Below are 21,042 nucleotides of genomic sequence, written 5' to 3'. Positions count from 1 at the left end.
TGGACAGTGAGGTGGACAGAGAACTGGCTCAACAACAGAACTCAGAGGGTCGTGATCAACGGAGCAGAGTCTGGATGGAGGCCTGTCACTAGCGGTGTTTCCCCAGGGGTCTGTGCTGGGTCCAGTCCTGTCCAACATATTCATCAATGACCTGGATGATGGGATAGAGTAACCTCAGCAAGTTTGCTGATGATACCAAGCTGAGAGGAGTGGATGATACACCAGAAGGCTGTGCTGCCATTCAGCGAGACCTGGACAGGCTGGAGAGCTGGGCTGAGGGGAACCTGATGCAATTCAAGAGCAAGTGCAAGTTCCTGCACCTGGGGAGGAACAACCCCATGCACCAGTACAGGCTGGGGGCTGAACTACTGGAAAGTGACTCTGTTGAGAACGACCTGAGAGTGCTGGTGGACAACAAGTTGACCCTGATCCAGCACTGTGCCCTTGTGGCCAAGAAGGCCAAAGGTATCCTGGGGTGCATAAAAAGGAGTGTGGCCAGCAGATCGAGAGAGGTTATCCTCCCCCTCTACTCTGCCCTAGTGAGACCACATTTGGAGTGCTGTGTCCAGTTTTAGGTCCCCCAGTTTAAGAAGGACACAGAACTGCTTAAGCAAGTCCAGTGGAGAGCTACCGAGATGATCAGGGGACTGGAGCATCTCCCTTATGAGCAAAGGGTGAGAGACTTGGGTTTGTTCAGCCTGGAGAAGAGAAGGCTGAGGGGGGATTTCATCAACAGCTATAATTATCTAAAGGGTGGGTGTCAGGATGATGGGACTGGGCTCTTTTCAGTAGTGCCCAATGACAGGACAAGGGGCAATGGGCACAAGTTGGAACCCAGGAAGTTCCACCTCAGTATGAGGAAAAAAAACTTCTTTCCTCTGAGGGTGCCAGAGCAGTGGAACAGGCTGCCCAGGGAGGTTGTGGAGTCTCCTTCTCTGGAGACATTCAAAACCCGCCTGGATGCGTTCCTGTGCCTCCTGCTCCAGGTGTAGCTGCTCAAGCAGGGGGGTTGGACAAGATGACCTCCAGAGGTCCCTTCCAACCTCTACCATTCTGTGATGCTGATTAGACATTCTCAAACTGTTCTGACTGGGCTGAGCATGCTATCATAAGCCTGATACTGTAGGACACTTCTACAGTGTATCTGATAGGTGGAAGGAGTAAGTCAGCAGCATGGGTCAGAAATCATGAGACAGTATCAGAAACAATTCTGACCCTTCCGATACCAAAAAGTCTCCACCGGTAAGTATGTTGGTCACTGGCAGTAAGTTCTAATGCAGAGTCTTAGCAAGCCAGTCACACTGGAGAAAGCATCTTTCTCTACAAATTCAAAACTTGAACAAATATCAAACATTACTCTTGCCAGTAACATACAAAGACAGAGGCAAAACACCTGGATGCGGATGCTCAGGTAGATGCTCAGCATTTGTTATACAAGGGCCTGAAAGATACTGGCGCAAGGTTTTAAATCAAGGAGGGTATACAAAGAGGGCACTTCAAAATGCTTCAGCTGAACCAAAAAATCCATATATGTCAAAACATCACGCATCCAAAACATTACATCTGTGTTTCTTGCTTAAGATAATCAGACTAAGACTCCAGGAAAGATGTACTGTATGATGAAAGCAGGGGAAAAAGGTGTAGGAATGGAAGAAAAAGATGAAATTCATGCAAGAAATAAATTCTCAGCAACCATGTTAAAAGTTGCATCCCCCCCCCCGCCCGCAAAAAAAAAAGCCCAACTAAACAGCTCCCAAGAAATCCACATATACAGAACACACCATCTTTTTTATTTATTTTTTTACTTCTTACTATCAAGCAAGAGTGAAAGACTATTTCTTTATGTGCACCACTGCTCTCAAATGTTTGAGGAAGAGCCACAGTGCACACACAAGCATTCCTGGACAAGTTTGAAGTTCAGAAGACATGTGAAAGCAAGGGCCAGAAGCATATATGCAGCAGGCACAGAAGGGGAAGTCTAAGTCTGAAATGACAGTAAAGCCGTGGGAAGGATGCCAAAGAATGATGACTAATGATTAAGGGCAGAAAATGCTGTATTTCTAACATTTAAAAACTGAAGTGGAGCAGGAGAATGGGTTAATTGCTTTTTTAAAAATTTTTAACTAAAGCCATCCAAAAGGGCTTTGAATCATGGTGCTGTGCCATTGGGTAGCTTTGCTCTGTTTCTGCCTCCCTTTCTCAAGTGTCTTTTCATAATTCTGAATATTCAGTATGCTTGCACAGCTCTAGGTAGCTCAGTCCAATCTCAGTTCCTTTCCCTTAACTGTATGAATGCTAAGCCTGCAAATCATCAAGCAGACCTCCTTAGTCCAGTACATACTGAACAATTTGAGACAAAACATTAAGATGAATGTTTCCAGGACAATTCAAGGGTTTTTCGTTCTGATTCCCCACACCAGTTATGACATGCAATCTTCCTCACTACAGAAAGAATTTCAGTGGCTCACTTAGCCAGAAACTGTACATCATGTTAGGTATACTGAAGTTTGCCAGCAGGAAAATGAGAAAAGCATATGGATTTGTTCTTGCCTTACAGCTAAGGTTTTATAAAACCACAGATATTCACCCCAAAAATAAAGAGCAATTATTAAAATCACTTCCTCCAAGGCTGGTTTTGGTTTAGCAATCTGACATGTTTCATTGCATAATAAATATACAACATGGCAACAACAGGAATATGTAGCAGGTATCTTCAGAATCTGCAAAATACTCCAGCCCTCTAGTACCAAGGGAAAGCAGCAATATTCCATTTTTAATTTCAAAATATTAATGAATGATTTCACCTACTTAAATCTGTATCTATAGACTTAAAATTTAAGAAACCACCAGTTTTAGGTGTTAAGGAGAAAGGACTTTATATTGTCCTCTAGAAAACTGCAGTTCATTTGAAAGACAATTTTAGCATCCCACATAATCTGCATACTTTTGAGTTACCACACTAAAAATAATTTACTACATAAGTGCATTGACAGAGGCTAAGATACACACAGTTTTCAGTCCCATATTTTTGTTATATTTTTCAATATTTTCATTTCTCAAGATGATATAATCAGGAAAAAAACCAAATAACAAAGCAGACAATGCAAGACTCCACTGATGATATATACAGAATAGTTTTCTTCTTGAGAAAACTACAGCTAGATTCTATAGCTACTATAACTTTCTACTTTAACTACAACCAAGATAATTCATTTTCCAATTTTCTTAAATTTTCTGTACTTCCATAACAAAAATACATACCAAGAATATTAAGATGAAAGCTAAATCTGTCATAAATTGGAAATGGGGAGAAGTAATGTCTACTGCAAGTTTATGTTGCCCCTCTTATGGGTGCACCTTCCAATAGTTTTTGACTGCATGATTATTTTTCCCTCAAACTTCTCTTAAACAGAGAGGTACTTTTTCCCCTAGCATAATCACACAGCACTGCTTTTGTACTTGTGTTTCAATTACCTAAGAAAAAACTTCCCATCTGTGAAGCAACGACCATTTCTGCTGCTGCACGCACTGCTTTAGTAAGTACTTTCATGATGCACTTCTATCTCTACAAAAACTATGACGTCAAAGTAAATCAAGAGATACTTAAGGTGATAATCACCTGATTATAATATAAGAGATCAAAATTTGGAAACCGTATAGTTAAAATAACTTACTCAATGTTTTAGCACCACCTCCTGGTCATACTACTACACACATTTTTAAAGTTAGTTTACAGTATACCATTAACTGTTTTCTCGGATCTCTACAGTGAAGAAAAAAATACCAGCATATGTACTGACAAATGTAATTTACAGCAGACTGTATCAAGTCACAGGACTTCTCAGACCTAAAAAAAATTAAAACAATCAAGCACACTTGAAATTCAGGAATTCCAAGTCTTACAGTGAATGACATTTAAAAAACACAAGTTAGATACCATTTTAAACACTGTATTTTTAGAACATTATTCTAATTACAAGAAAAATACTTTGAAAAATACTGTCACACATGAATTTGAAACAGGATTAGAATGAAGATGTAAAACCACAGAAAATGCAATAAAGACAACACACATACCTTGAAATACTTTCTTCTGATACGTGTCATATTCATTAACATGACTCCAGAATTTATTCCAGTTACTCCATAATAGGGATGTCTAGCAAAGCGATTATACCACCCAATACGAGGCTCTTCATGTTCTGGTGCCATTGCAGCAATTTGTGTGGAGTTGAACTTTCCCAGAAAAGACCAAATATCATCAACGGGCCTCAAAAAGAGGATGTCAGTATCAACATACAATAGCGAATCCACATTTTTAAGGATTAACTGTGAGGGAAAGAAATTGAAAACCAAACTTTAAGGTTTTATTGAGCTTCCCTTCATAAAACAGAAGTCGCTGCTGTTACACAATAAAGTTTAATTCATTTTTCTCATATGCAAATTAATTCACTTTAGACTGACAGCTTGCAGTCCCTAAATTTGTCATCATTCCCTCTTCTCATTTTAGAGAATTTTTGTAGAGTGAAACAGAGGTTTTATATAGAACAGTAATGCAAAGGCATCCAGACTATATTTTATATCTTGGGGCTCCTCAGGAGTAACATTACCATAACAAGAGCTCCTACCTTCCTCCTGTTCCCTTGCTTTCCGCATCTAATCAAACAAGGGACTGGTGTAAGGGAGCCCCAGAAGAGACAGTATTTGGGAGATAGCTGCCACTGCTATAATTCACCTAGCCTGAAGTATCATTTCTGGAGTGTCTTAGATGAGAAAAGAAAAGGCTGCACAAAATACTATTGCAACAATAATCCATTTCTTGATTAATTTTCTCTAACACTTCCCAGACCCACATATGCAGGAAACTTTCCAACTACATGAGGAGATGAGGTGTGATAAATCCTTCTTACCTCTGAGGGGATGCCATGACCTGTACCTCTCACTGAGGACACAGTGCCATAATGCAGCAAGTGAGAAAAGGACTTTTAGTCTAGTCTGTTAGTGCCACAACAGGTTAAATTCAGAGGGTTTTAAGGATGCCATAGAATGAACTTTTAGAAGTAGCAGTAGCTCTTAATTTAAAACTAAGCAAAAATTACATTAACAAGGACAGCTTGGTGCTTCATAAACAGACTTCTGTATTGTCCTATTACAGAATAACTTACTGGCAAGAATAGCCTTTGCGAAGCACATGGTTTAAACAATTTCTTCCATTCTGCTGCACTCTCCATTGGAAATGTTATTGGATATAATGTGTAATTAACTTTTCCTTCATAGGGGAAGTCATCAAGCTACGTGAAAAGAAGATATCACAAAAATTACTTCAATTCTATTACAAAAAAAGAAATTAATCCCCCATTCAAATTGATAATTGAACACAACTGTAACACCTCTCTTCCATAAAAGAAATGCTTCCTGAACTACAGGAATCTGTCAACTATTCAAAATAATTGAACAAAAAGTGGCATCTGCAGGGCACTATGAAGAAAACACATCATATCAGATCATAGACAAAAGAGCAAGTAAAATAAGTTAGTATTTGTGAAAAGTAAATACATCAAATAAAACTTTTTGCCCTCTTAACTAGTTTCCACAGAAATACCAATGAAGTCTTTCTCAATTTAAAATAACCTTACCCAAGTTTTACCACAGTTACTGTTTGCATGACATTACTGTATATATATTAGTATGTATAATATACTAATGTCACAGTTGGAATGACATTTTAAGCATGAAAATAGTAAAACCCTCCACAGCTATATACCAGTCAGCTTCTAATACTGCTACTCCAGTCTATTAGATTGATTAACATGAATTTACTAAAATTAGACATAACTGTATCCACCATTTCCAAAGACTGATGTTTCACTTTGTTTAGGCGGTATAAGGCTGACTCATACTACAAGCACAGGGACAAAAAAGGACAGATCTCTATTTCCTCTTGTAAAACCAACTTTAAATAAGCTCATACAAGATAACTGGTTTGTGTTCAGAACATCAGGTTTGTATTTAACAAATTCAAGGTGACCAATCAGGAGGTTTTCATCTGTCTCTGTGAAAAGCCTTGATGTCAAAACACAGCATTTTTCTGCAGGGAAAAAAGGTTCAAAAATCCCCATCCAACATTACAAAAGATTTACATATCACCTTATTGTTAGACCCCTGCATTTTTGCCACTATATCCAACAACTACTACCCAAGAAGCTGAGAAATTGCTATATTTTACTCAAATTGTACTACAAATTGGAAGTATTTGGGTACTTACTATGTCTTTAAAACTCTCATGCAATTGGTCCTCAGCAAAAATATGAAACTGGAGGGGTCTGATGCTGAAAATAATGGCTGATCTCAACATAGTAACAGTCTCCTCCAGTCTTTCACCACAGGCAACCACTGCTAGATGCATTTTCTCCAAAGGACGTGTTTTCATATAATCATATCTGATACAAAAATATTTTTTCATTTGACATTATTTCTAGCACAGGCTTAAAGAAAAAACATGTAAATTAACAAAATGTCCTTTATCATATTTAAAACAGCAAAGGATAACTCAAAGAACATGCAAACTACAGCATTACATCTTATATGTAGGCTTATGTTTAACCTGAACTATTCCTATATTCACTCTCACCATCCCAGCCTATGAGGGAAAAACAAGGTATGGAAGAGCTACACAGAAACTAAACAAACTTTTGTTTTCTTAGTAATCTTACTATCCATTACGAGCAAGGAATTCCATCGAAATAGCTGTGTTAAAAGAAAGATCACAAAGTTACATTGAAATGTGAAAGGCCGAGAGCACATTAAGTCTATGCAGGAGTTCATTTCCTCCTGTTTCCCTGGACTCAGTAGAGAGATAAGTAAACATGATAAATATAGCAGAGTTAAACTCAACAGCAAAAGCGAGATAACCCCTACTTTTAACAAGTTCTGTTAAGAACATTTTTGAGTGATCTAGGCGTTTTGTCCATTTTCTGCTCCAGTAAGTCCTTTTGTCAAACCCATGCTTCAGGGCTTCTCCTAAGCACTGGCAAAATGCAAAACGCTTTCTCTTCTCCTTCCATCCTGCAGGAGTACAACTTGGGTTGGGAGTGGGGAGGAAACTAACAGCTCAAACGGCCTTCTGGGATGTCCTGGTGCTCCCAGCAGTTCTGGAAAATCCCTCAGGTACACTGACCACATGCACTGCCCATGCCCTTGGAGCTAAATCACTGCAAGGTGGGGGGACTGTCTTCCTCCAGAAGACAGCTGTCCAACAGTTAGGGTGAGAAGTGCCTAGTATGTGTTATACAAGGTGCATTTAAAAGTTATATCATTATTTTAATACAATAGTCTAAAATTATCATCGGGTAAATACCATTAGTTTGGTGGCAAAAACAGTGGGCATACTAAATCTAAAACCACATTCTCCTGGATTTCATATATTTAGTTAGTCAGAAAAGCTTTCAAAGGTTTTAAACATATGTCAACTCAAAGCCAATCCTGAAAACAATATTCTGTGCTTGAGCTATTTGCAAGGACTATGTGGGTGGTGGTGGGCTAATAGAACTAGGAGGTTTAAATTACAAGTTTAATTCCAAGTTATGCAGACAAAAAAAAATTCTCAAGTTAGAAAAGATTTTCCCAAACTAGTAACTGTAGAGAAATGCTTGGCATTGGCATTAGTATGTCAACAGTGGGCATACTAAACCTAATCCCACCCATTCTTAGAAACTTGCTAGAGAGAGACACACTTCAAAACAGAAATTAACAGATGTGATTCTTAGCACATAATCTCCACCCAATTTATGTAACTAAAGCATTTAGATGCATACAAGTTTTCCTTTAAATTGACAAATGATACTATGTCAATACACTTTTTTTCTTTAAGGCATGGAAGAACAATACACATTGAGCTCCTTGAGGCAAAATAAAAGCAAAGATATCACTGTAAAACTGCTGAAGTTTAATGCCATAAATAATGGTTGCATTTAAAACACATTCTGAGCTTCGGAAGAATTTAATGCCCTGGAACTAAAAAAACTCCAGCATCCCAGGGATTCAAGACTAATAAAAATTTAAGTAGAACATGCAGTCAGGCTAGAGTCAAGGTTTGGAGCATTATTAAAAAATCCCATGGATCAAAGACGTCACAGGTAGGATTCAGATCCAAAATAGGACACCTAAATGAAGATGCTGACATATGAGATTGTGTCCAAAGTCTCATTAAAGCCAGAGGAGATCTAGTGAGCAGGGTATGGAGCACAGACAGCAATTTATCTTATTTCAAAGAAAATAACTGGGGCTTGATTCAATTTTTTAACATAGCTATAGTACTATTTAATAAGCTCTAGAATACCCCCACTGACCTCCAGGTGCCATCCAAAAACATGTGGTACCTCAAAGATCATGATGTATCTCCTAGTCCTAAAGAGATGACTCAGATATCCAAGTGCTTCTCAATTAACACCAGTCACTTACTTCTCTTACCTCAATGGCTAGTCACCTGGATCATTCTCTATGCTCTTTCAATTTCAATGACTGCTTAAGACCTACCTGACATAGACACCTATATACAGACATCTATATTCAGATGACTTTGTCCACAAACTGAAACCTTTTATGAAGTCTTGCAGCAAAACATGAAAAATTAGTTCAGGATAACAGGGAGGAAAGAAATAGAATCTTTAAATGTAACCAAGGCATGACCTTTACACATAAAGCTAATTTAAACATTACACCATGTAGTAAGTAGCTAATGTAAAAAACAAAAAGCAAGCTGAATGTGATGAGGATAGCTGAAACCCACAAATAAGTACACTGCCACAGTCTGAACAAGCTGCAAGCAGCAGATTAGCCTCATCACTAATCCACTGAAAAGGGAATTACAATAATTAAGCCCTGAAGTCATGAGAGCCTACAATGACACTGCAAGGTCATGTGATAAATAAGGGCACAACCTACACAAACTACATTGCTGAAAGCCAAGTTCCTGAACCACACGTAACCCTTGGCTTTCCATGAATAAGGTATGATGAAAATTATGCCAAAGAAACTCTAAAACACATTGATATTTAAAGACTGTATTTTTATTATTTCTACATCTGGTGACATCTGTGAATAAAAAAGCCACAAAACAAAAACCAGACTGATCATATTATAATGCTTTTACAGTCACTTTGTTCACACAGTCTCTGTTCTATGACTTTCTGACTCCATGAGTAAAATTTTTTTTAAAATCTGTGCTTAAAAATAATCTTTTGAAAAGGCAAAAAAATTTAGAAAAACCTAATAACAACTGAATTTCAGCTCGCACACTATAGGGAACAGCTGGGCTCAGATCTGTAAAACAAAGCTTTATCCCTGAAGTAGATGGAACAAGAAGCCATTCTGAAAGAACAGGCCACCATTCCCTCTGGGGACTATCCACTAAGAAGCAGATAAGACATATTACAGCAGGAGAAGTTATGGGACTCCAGAATTGTGTGTCTTACTCCAGACTCCATGAAAAGACATCCTTTAGTGATTATAAGCTGCATTTTACTTCCCTGCATGGAGACCACTGGCAATCACAGCCTTCTTTTTAATAATCAGCCCTCAGTGCTGTTCCTCTCCACTCCCAGAGGGGAATAATTGCCCAGTCTTCATCCAGGGACACTAACTACTTACCCTCTTGTGCTAATCCTCTGCTGCCAGCATCTTTCATCACTTTTTCCTCCTCCTCCCACTAGAAGCATAAAGTTTAAGTTGTCCAGCAGAGCTTATCAGCTTGAGCTCTGCATTCTCACCTTCAATATTAACATGCCCCACCCACAGAGCCAGTTATCTATGCAGTGACTTGTCTCACTCCCTTCTTCAATACTATGCCTACATGACTTTGGTCCTTCCCCTAATTCCTTTCAAAATTATCCGCCCTTGACTACTCCCTTCTCTGCTTCTCCTTCCTGAACCTTCCAGCCTCTGTAACCCTTTTCCCCATCTTCCTTCTACTGCTCTCCACTGTGATCAGTCATGCAACTACCTCGCCAGAAGACAGGGAAAGGAAAGCCTTGTTCATTTAGCCCTGTGTCTGGTATGACCTAATGACATAAGATTTTTCAGCAATACAGATTTTTTTTTTTTCCTAGCAGTTCAGTAGCTCATTTGACCATGAGGAAAATAAAATGTATTTTATAAGAACTGAATTCGGCTGAACCTGAAAAAGCCCTGTTATCAGAGCAATACCCTTACTGAACCTCAAATCCAGGTTCTGAAAGTGTTAAGACACTTTCAAAAGAGAGAAGATACTTTCAAAAAATATTCAGAGTCATCATGGGAAACAAAAATTCAAGTGCAGTTTTTTATATGCACATTTCTAATTACTAGTAGCCTGATGTTTTAGTGTGGCAGAACTTAGTGGAGAAGCTGGAAAAGCAATAAAAGAGTGAAATACAAACTGTATTTTAGTAAGGCTTTTGGACAGACTAACAAGGAAAACTTGACAGCCCTAATTTCTAAAGAAAAAAATATCTCCAATAATGTGGGACTCCTAGCTCCTGTGGAAAAAAAACACCCTCTGGTAATTAAAATGGAAGAGCAAAGAATGCACCTGCAATCCAACAGAAGATACTGATCAGGAAGCCATGACAGGATTTGAGTGTTTAGGGACAAATAAGAGAACATAATTTGTCTGAGAATAGTAATTACATGAGTGGTAGGGACAGTAAAAATTAAATAAAACACTTGAAAGCACCACACGAGTTTAGAAAACACATTTAAAACAATCCACTTGGACACTGAGAGAGCAAAAACATGTACTTTAAAGCATGCTGCTCATCAACAGCATAAGGCCAGGTACAAGCCTCACCCTGAAGTATTTCGGTGTTGAAGTGTAGACCTTCATTCTGTTCTGATTAATTCTGCCATGGGGTTAATAACCTCTGACAGAGGAACGTAGCTGGATATGCTCAATGAATCTACTACCACAAGATTTTCCAGAGCCTGTCTGTCAGAACACTGTCTTTAAACATAAGACATATAACATGACACACTGAATATTAAGTCAGCATTTCTAGGTCAATTAAAAATATAGTAATATAGTAATATTTTTGTAGCCAGCTACAGAGGTGTGTTTTGACAGGTTGTGTTCTTCTAGACCTTCACTGCATCCCAGTTGAACTTCTTGGAAAAAAACACAAAACCCAAATGATATCGTTGCTAAAATACTCATTGGCTCCACAAAAATCTTAGCTCTGCACTCTAGGCTTTGCACCAGGTACTGCAGAGGGGAGTCTCTTAGCATATGTTTAAGGTAGGGATCCCCTGTTCTTACATGACAGATTAAGAGCACAGGTGAGAGGGTACCAAACCCTCAGAAACACCTAGACAGGCATAAGGAATCCTGTATGCTATTCCATCTAATTAGGGATCATCAAGCCTGTCACAGTGCTAGCCTGCTTTACTGAGGTGACAGTACAATGGCTTCTGCTGCTGCTCGCACACAGTGGCACCTTCCAAGCTCCAAACCTTCCAGAGCAGCTGCAGCGTTACAGCATCTAGTGTAACCTGGGTACCATTCAAAGAGTTGTCAATGTGACTGAGGGCAGTTTTATTTTCTCCTTTTTTTAAGCCACGTTCACATATAAAGACACTGTTGTTACAGAAAGCCACAAAGGAACCACAGCCAGACTTAATTCTGTGTACTTTGTGCACTAGGGTTCCTTTTCCCATCCATGGATGTACTACTAAGAACATTCCTAGGGATAAAGAGGAAGCTCTCTACCCAACGTCACTGGCAATCAAGCTGTCCTCTGCTACTCCCTTAACACGGCTGGGGAAGACAAGGAAGGAAAGATTAGCATCCAGGTACTGAGAGCGAAGAGTGGTATGGATAACCCCAGATGCCCTTTCAAATTTTACTCCGGCCCACTGAGGAGTTCCCATTTTTAATATAATTGCATGAGTTTTGAAAAATGTAAAAATCCTCATCATTTTCCGAGCAAACCGCTGTCACCCTAACTTGCACCAGTAGTTTTTACATGCAACCACCACCATATTACATAATGGTAATACAAGGATGTAAGAATTATTCTGTAGGTTACAAAAAACACTTTTAAAATTATTCTACATCAAAACAAGTTTTCCTACACTGGTTCTGACAGAGCTGCAGTCTTGCTTTTCTTTTACCTTTTCTCCATATAGTCTGTAATGCACATGAGGCATGCAATATTCAGCTTCTTAAACAAGGTTGATTAATACGGTCTCTCAGTCCTTTCACAAGATCATTAAACTAACTTTCCTTGATATTATAGCCAAATGGACTAGGCTGCCAGGCTCAGCTGTGTTCAAGTTGTTTACACTTATAAAAAGAATAAACAGAAGCCTATTGCAAATGTGTTTTCTTCTTCAGTACAAAAAGCTAGCCACATTATCAGTGCAAATATTTCACCTATTCAAGTTTTTTGACAATTAGCATGGAAAATGCAAATTATATTTGTTATAATATCCAGGGAAAATATTTTCATATAATCGACCTGTATTATTTTAAACCTGGCACCACAATGTGCCTCAGAAAAACAAATGGTAAATAAAATACACATGGCTTATTTATTGCATCCTTTCTTCTTTTAACATTTTGTGTTTGATCTAAATCAATTGATCATTGAGGAGCTTAACCTAGCAGCCTTTAGTCACCAGAAAAAGAAAAGCAAATAGGCAGAGCAAGGAGGCAACAAAGCCTACACTGATTAAGATGCAACTGTTAAATCATTCCCACACTTATTAGAAATAAGATCAAGGTAACTACAGAAATAATCTCGATTTGAAAGTGATGAAAATTCTAGTTTTTACTCAGCTTCTTAGCTTTCTATCACTGCACTGAATTAAAAATATATCATAATAGAGCTTATTTTGCAAAAGCATGCTAATGATACCAGCATTTTGGTCATATGATGTCCAAATGTCATCTATTCAATTACAAATTCAATTAGCTGATTAGGTTTGAAGTTACAATATATCAGTAATTTTAAAATTGACTATAAAAGTCTGAATCCTCATGCTCCAATGAGCTAGCTAGTTTAGAGAAGTCCTGTTGTCCAGGACTGTCACAATTCATTTCAATATATCCACACCACCAGGACCTCAATATACTCAAAAAATAGTGACACTTGTTTTTTTAATAGGCAACAGGAGTAAAACCCACTTAGAAGCAACATCAAACAATTGAAATCAGGCAGGTCAGATCACCATAGTAATGACCCCTAAGAATTTCTTCTTAATCAGTCTCAGTAGGATATAAGCAGCCATACCAGCTAGATGACACTGAGCACCTTGAAAGGTGTACTAGAAAAGACAGGCATCACCTAGATCATGCAAAACCTGAGCCTCATGTTATCTTTATGAGCATTTTTTAAATTTTTTATAAAAATCTATACCACTGTATGTAAAAGTGATCTCATGCTTCCTCTATCAATGTGAAACCTAACAAATGTTCTGTACCAAAAGCATAACACAAGACATTCTGTCTCAATAATGTTGATAATCAGAATGGTAATAAAAAATGTGGGGGCAGAAGGCTCCAAAATCCTTCCCACATACAGCACAGGCAATAGATCTTACACTGATTAACTCAGAGGCAAGATCTTTACTCTCCACTATTAGAATCAGCAACTGCTCAGAACTCCTTGATTTCAAATGACATTGAATTAGCTACAGCATGAGTCATTCTGAAGTCTATATATATACCTCTCTCCTAAAAAATTTCCATTATTTTCCCATTATTTTGTTGGCACTTCTATAGGCAGTGGAGTTAGCTATCCTAAGACTTCAGTCAGATATGTAACTCAGGTTTTTCTTATATCCCTCTCCCTATCCTGGTCTCTTCAGAGTCCAGCTTTATTCTGGACCTCACCACAACAACTGCATTTAACAAGAACACAAAGGCTTAGTCAACCCAGGATCAAATTATTTGGAATAAGACAGTATGGTAGAACTCTCACTCCTTTCTGTTTCAAAAGATACCCAATTTAGAACCATACTGTTGCCTCTTTACACGAAAAAGCTTTCAAGAAGCTTTATCTTCATGAAAAACTGTGAAGTGGCCCTACACATACAATCTCAGAAAACAAGAATGCTAGACTTCATTTGCTGTGGTTAATAAGCTTGCAGGGAATTAAGTTCATTCATCTTCCTCCAAAAAGCTGACTGCAAACATGTAAACAACTGCCATGTATCACATTCATGGCATAAGATGATATCAAAGGTCTAAACCTGTCATCTTCTCAGTGCACCTAATACAAGGACATATTTTGTTTGAGAGTGAATCAAAACTATAACTCATATCCAAAGCTGAAATCGAACTGCAACTGTCTTCTGTGTTATTCCAGCACATACAAGGAAACAAGGCTTGGGCAGCAGGTTCAGATGCTGAGCCACTGTAATTGCCTGCTGCACTCCAAAGAGGGAGCACTTCCTCCTCCTCTCTGCCATCTTCCCCACTTCTCTTACACAAACTCACTGCATCTCTCTGAAACCAACTGAATTTATTAAACAGAACAAGAAATAAATAAAGTTCGGGGGAAGCAAGGGGGCCCCCTCTGAAGTTAGAGCATCTCACTGAGGAATCTGACAAGCATCAGAGTCAGCACAACATATGGGGATTAATAGCAATATATTGTTAAAATAATCTGAAATTATTAATCTGAACACCACATTCCCTTTACACATTTAAGCATCTTTTTCCCTTCAGTTTCAAAATGTATAAACATGAAATTTTGCAAATATTAGGGGTTCACCATGAAAGAAACTGCACTCACCCAGTAATGTCATAATCAATTCACCTTCAACAGACTTGTCTTCACAGCCACATACAGTATTCTTAATAGGTTAATACAAATTACATCTTAAGATATCCGCAAAGGAACTGCATGGGGTTTCTCTGCTTCTGACTCCACAGCCCCACTTGCCTTAAGCCTAGCAGAAAATCCAGAAAAGAAATTTTCTGCTATTTTAGGGCATTACATTGTATGTGGAGAGTTCATGGACATCATCACCATCAATGGAGTCAGAAGACAGTGGGACCCTCTCCTCTCCCAGCACTACACAACTGTTAGACCGGCTCAGGCATCCATGGATGAATGAAGCTTACAATCACGTCCTGTATCTCCACTAAGCCCCCGCAACTTCCACCTCAACAGCACTGGTTTATTTGGTTTACCCCCCATACTAAACTTCATAAAGCTAAAGTCCCAAAAGCTAAATTTGGGGGGGGAGGGCGGGGCAGAGACTGAATCGAGTCCATTCAGACAGCCAAAGGGAAAGTCAAACAAAATCCTGTGGACTGATACACTGCCTACCAGGGGCAGCGAGAAAGACTCAGCCATCCCAAATTACGGGTGCCGTTCACTAACAGACTAAAAATCACTCTAAGTAATCTAAGTAACTCAGTGGCAACTGATGAGCTTAAAAAGCACTGACAGCACAGAGAGGAATAGGTGACAGATCTAAAGTCTTTCCACAATCATAATTTTCAAAAATATATTGTCTTGTGAAGCTAAACTTCTTTTTTCCCTTTGCTTCCCTAGAAATAATCTAGCATCAGACTAAGCAGAAGAGATAACCCTATTAAAGGATGATCAGTACGATTTTAAACATACGAAAAATTGACTTATAGCTTTAGTTATATACTGAAGAGAACTATGCAGGTTAGAGAACACATATCTGTCAAGTAGCTTAAGGCTTCTTCCATTTCTTTTCAAGCTACTTCCATGATATGACAGCCTAAAACATCTGAACAATCACATCAAAACATTTGAACTTCTTGTTGAAGGTGCCACTTTAAGGACACAGTCTATGCTTTAACATACTGTATCTTAAACCACTTCTAAAATGTTTGTTTCAGTGCTTTTGGACGCAGTACCCTCCTCAAATTTTATAAAATACGTAACTTGAATAAAAAATCTCCAAGCTTAACTACTAAGCATAACTGCCAGCTTTTATTGCAAGTTACATCATTAATTCATCAGTAACTTTTCTGATTATATTCAGATAGAATTTTCAATGTTAGCAAGTCTCTATTTAATGAAGCAACGTAACTGCAATAAATCTACTCTTCGTAACAAAACTTGCGTCTACAATTTTAAAAACATAATAGAACAGGACAAAGCCCAACTAAAGTCATCCATAATATAAGCGGGTGAAATGCATGTGAAGCAATCAAAATATTTTGCTTTGTCACCTTGCTAAATAGCCAAAAATACTTCTCAGCCACACCTGACTGCAATCAAATAATAAAGTACTATTTAATAATAGATCCTACCTAAAAGCAGCTTCCCAAAAGCAGTTCATTCCACAAACATCAGAGGGCAGCATCCAATAGGAATTCCAGAAAGATACAGACAAATTCTTACACCTAACGGGATAAGACAAAAATAACCTATATAAATGTTACTGATTTTATGGCAAAGTTAAATGGATTATTTTCTAGCTCAAACATAACTTGAATAGTTCATTACCTGGCAGAAGACTGGCTATGTAATGGAACTTGGATAATACAAAAGAGGAGGTATTAAGTGCCAACCAGGAGGATTCTTTTAAGGAAGCACGGTCCCCATCCTTTAGACTTTATTCTCCATATATTTTCAGAGTGAGAAAAACAGAGGGATTTTTGAGGGTCATTCTGTGTTCTTGGCTTAGTATAACTCCATAGGTAAAAGACTGAATGGCAACACTTACTGCTGGAAAAAACTCCTTTACTTTTGTAATACCTTTGTCTATTTCAATCAGAGGAGCAAGTAAAACACTTCCATTTTCAAAGTTACATTGTCCATTTAAACACAATCCCTATTCATCCATGACTATTTGATGCAAACCTGCAAAGATGATTTTTAACAAAAAATAAGACTTTGTAGCACCAATGAACTCCACTGTTTCATAACAAAAGGTTAACGCAATACAGAAATAATCACCACGTCTGGCAAGTTTTCCTTCTCCATACTAATGGCAAGACTAATAATTTATTGAATACACTAACAACTAAAAAAGGCAAGCCTTACTGGTCCACCACTACATTTTATCCAATAGTGATATAAGAAATACTTAAAAAGAGCAAAAAAGATTCTGGTGAAGAAACTGACATCAAGATTTAAAATCTTAAATAAGCAAGTAGAATATTGCAAAGCAAGGGTTATACTCTTGAGTCACCTCCTCTGCTCCCTCTTCCTGACCTGGTAACACAATGCCAAGTGTTTATCCTCCTTTGAAAGTTGGTACCTGTGAATGAAAGACGTGCAAGAAGAAAACCCACAAAAAAATCCTGGATGATGAAAATGTATTTAAGGACTGCAGCTCAGAACTCTACTGGAAGTTGGCTTTGCAAGGTTGAAATGAATCAGCACCATCTTGGTAGCGTTATCTGGTATCTGTAAAGGCCAAGGTTTTGCAAATACCAGATTTAATAGATTAATGTAGCATCAGAAATGGAAGCTGTATAATGTCTTCTCTTTTCAACACTTGGGAAAAATGACCTGATAAACACACAGTGTCTCACAAAACCTCATTACACGTTAAGAAGGGGTGAAGGAGTTCTTTGGTAGAGATCGCAGGAAAACCTTGTATCCTATAGATACATGTGTTTACAAGAATTAGTCAACTAATTCTATCTAATTACTTAGGAATGGTCTCCACAAATAAATATCCAGGTACCAAAAAAGGATAATGTAGATTGTGACTGGGATATACGCACTCCCTTGGGGAAAGTAAACGGTATTAAACCACAAGTTCCCTATGCCAGATGCTTTCTTACATTCATCTTTGTGGCTTTTGAAGTTTCTTAAAAACTTCAAGGCACATTAAGACCTTGCACTTATCTGAAAAACAATCTTTATAATCTCCTCTATGTACCTTTTTGAAGTAACCGTGTCTTACTACTTTTAGTCGATTAATTTATCCTATGTCTCAAAAACAGTTTTCTGGTTTGGAAGATTATTATATCATTTTTAGAGGGGATTCCTCTTCCAGCTGTCAAGAGCTGTGTTTTATTAGCTGCCTTGAGCTACTATCCTATCCAGACTACCAACACAAAAGGCAAACTTGAATCAATGTGTAAGTAATTTTTCTGACACATTAGGCCTTTCCAATACCCCACTTAGCACAATGACAAGGTTGTCAGCCTCAGATTTGATTCATCAATTTCATGTCTGAAACAAAAATGTTACTAGGATACATATGTAATTTACCTAATGTTAGACTAAGACTTTTCTCCTGCCAACAGAAGTTTCTCTCAACTGACCATATGCTACTGTATTCCACAAAGCTTTCACATGCAAAGGATTAAGACACTGAAATCATTAGACAGCATTTTCTTCTTGCTATTCACAATAAGATCATTCCAAATGCCACTCATGAAGATTTTTTTTTACTTGAAATAAAACTTGAGAAATCTTAGACTTTAATAATAAATGCCACAAGTGCTTTACAAAGCTAGGGAGATGCATTTTATCTGTTCATCAAACTGGCCGAGTCATCATTATCTGAGTGAGGTTTCTAGTCAGACAGGAATAGCCACCTTCAGCATTGGGGAGGGATATTTTTCTCACATCTATTATAGGTTATGTGATTAAAGGCCAGTCTCCACAAATAGAAAGCAGAAAACAATGTCAGGCAAAGGAAACTCAGCAGTCTAACCCAGGCACATGGACCACCCTGACCCAGCCCCAATCCAGGAGAACAGTCAGCCCACAGGCCAGGCAGAAGATCCACGAGATGAGACAACAGGAGAGGCTCTCCAGACCACCTTACTGACTGCCTACAGGGCTTACTGCCTGCAGGAGTGTGGGGCTCAGTGTGGGATCAAGGTGGACTGGGGAGGAATGAGAATGCAAAAATGGAGAGAAGGTAACTGGGTTCAGTCACATGTACACAGGTTGCCAGTCAGTACAACTGCCCATGTTGTGTGCCTGATCACCAGCTTCCTTATTAAACCCAATTTCTGTCTTCCTGGGGGAAGGGGGCGGGGGCGCTCCGTTCCACATGCATGCGTGTGCACAGAAGTCAAAGTGCCAGCAAATTAAAAGGTGACTGCAGATCATAGGGGCCCACGAGCCTGCAGTGCCAGAAACTGGAGAGACATGTGTGCACATAGCGTGTGGGCGTGCATGCTGGTACACATAACCACGAGCAAGTATCAAGCCAGACTAGCCTGCAAGTAGAGCAAGAGGCTTGGGAACCAGGTATCAGACAAGCCATAAGGCTGGGCCAGACTCTGCAGAGATCAGAAGGTCTAAGCTACTTGAAGAACTTCTCTCTCAACCTAGCCACAAGAAACTAGGGTCTGAGGGATGGCTACAGGAAGGACCAGAAGGTCTAAGCACAAGCCACCAGAGGCCCTGGGGTTTAAGGGTTGGCTAACATCAAAGCCATAGGTCTGGACCAACTATCCAAAAGACCCGTTTGCATGAGGCAATCCTGTGGCCAGCTGCCACAAGGCCAAGGCCAGTAACTTGAAGGATCCAGTGTATTCATTTGTGTATGAGTGTGCATATCCAAGAGGGTCTGAGTACCAGCAACTGGACTGGGGCTGCATGTCTTACAGGCTTGCATACCCAGGCCAGCAACAGGAGAGACCAGGAGATGAGGAGCCAGTTCCTGGATAGTCTAAGGCCAGTTACTGGAGGGATCCACACTGTATATATTAATACATTTTTCACTGAAAGCCTTTCACCCTGATCAGCCAGAGAAGGGAACAGGGTCAGGCCGCATGTGTTGTTTGTGGTTGTGCAAGCGCTGTTTCCTCTGTGTTGATCTCTGTGGCCAGCCATATACATATGCACTGGGGGCATATGTGCCCATTGGGAATAAATGCTCAGCTTTGCTATGAGCTGGACCCAGGGACATGGAGCTGCAGCAGCCTCACCTCCATCACACTACTGTGTTGGACAACTAACACCAACCACTGTCGAAAATACAAAACCAAGGAAATATAAAGTTTTAAAAATCATTGGTATCGTAGACAAACATTCTCAAAGATGTTTGCCAATTCAAGCTATCTCCCCCTTAGGCAACCAGCCATTTCATAACTGCCTTTATCAGGTAATTTAGCCTCAACACCACTGGAGAGTAAAAATTTTAGTCTTGCAGACATCACAAAGGAGTTTATATTGTGACCTGAAAAGAAGAATACTTTTCAGAATTAAAGGTCAATTTTATGTTTGTGTGCAAAATACACAGCAATGCACAAGTCACATTTGTGAAAACTGAGGCCCTGTGGTCAGGCAACTCAAGCTTTAACCATCAGGAATCCCCCAACAATCAGTGGTAAAAAAATGTCATTTTTTTTTAAGTGCACTTAAGATGGGCTTACTATTAATGGCGATCACAGTTTTCAAGTATACTTTTCAGTCCTTGTGGCATCTTCTATACCACTGTACCTTCACAGCAAATTTAGCACTATGTCCAAATTTAGCACTATGTCCAAATGGTGAGGGTTGCAGTCATGACTATTGCCTTCCTGTCAGTACTGCATTAACAACCTAGGTCTAACCAACTGCCAGAATCAACTAACAGAGACAGATTGGGCTGTCTCCAACAGCACAACCCACAATGTGCAGTGAAACAGGAAGGATGCATTCTTTAGTTCCATCCTGCTCATAATCCCAGGAGTAAAAATTTGGGAAGATAAGAGATGCTCAAATCAACTCCCAAACACACTGAAAGTTTCTGATTCTTCTGAATAGCTTTTCCCGAACATTTGCAGCAGTATCACAAATTTGTTATGATGCATTTTGTCAGAGAAGCAATGGCTTTATTGGATAGAAGACAGCAGATATAAAGTTAAATGTCTGACACAGGACAAACTTTTTACCTGGAAAAATCCTCATAATGTTCATTAATCTACAGCATTTCTATGTAAAACAACATTTGCTAGGCAACTCCTTGACAAATTCAGCAGATTTTTTTAAAACTAAGTTTCAGCTTCAAATTGTTCAATGTTTCATCCTTTTAAAAGGTTTACTTGTATTTTGAAATGCTTCGTTTCTACACCAATTTCTTAAGTCACAAGAGTAGCTGAGAAGCGTACCAGTGAAACTG

The 21,042-nt window shown here is 38.9% G+C and overlaps 1 protein-coding gene across 2 annotated transcripts in view; it reads right to left on the bottom strand.

The window, feature by feature from the left end:
• The window catches only part of GXYLT1 (glucoside xylosyltransferase 1), a 34,060-nt gene that overhangs the window by 8,876 nt on the left and 4,142 nt on the right, over positions 1-21,042 (bottom strand). Inside the window, exons 2-5 of one of the 2 annotated variants that reach the window (XM_075080991.1) lie at positions 16,274-16,366; positions 6,266-6,440; positions 5,166-5,291; positions 4,078-4,329 (exon numbers count right to left, since the gene is read on the bottom strand). In XM_075080991.1, coding sequence (XP_074937092.1) covers positions 4,078-4,329; positions 5,166-5,291; positions 6,266-6,440; positions 16,274-16,366 — 646 coding nt within the window. The remainder of the gene's footprint in view (positions 1-4,077; positions 4,330-5,165; positions 5,292-6,265; positions 6,441-16,273; positions 16,367-21,042) is intronic. The other variant, XM_075080992.1, reaches the window with a different exon arrangement.

This window comes from Phalacrocorax aristotelis, chromosome 1 (genome assembly GCF_949628215.1).
Source record: "Phalacrocorax aristotelis chromosome 1, bGulAri2.1, whole genome shotgun sequence".
Lineage (NCBI taxonomy): Eukaryota > Metazoa > Chordata > Aves > Suliformes > Phalacrocoracidae > Phalacrocorax > Phalacrocorax aristotelis.
Note: the sequence above shows the minus strand (reverse complement) of the source record. Positions and strands in the feature narration are given on the sequence as shown.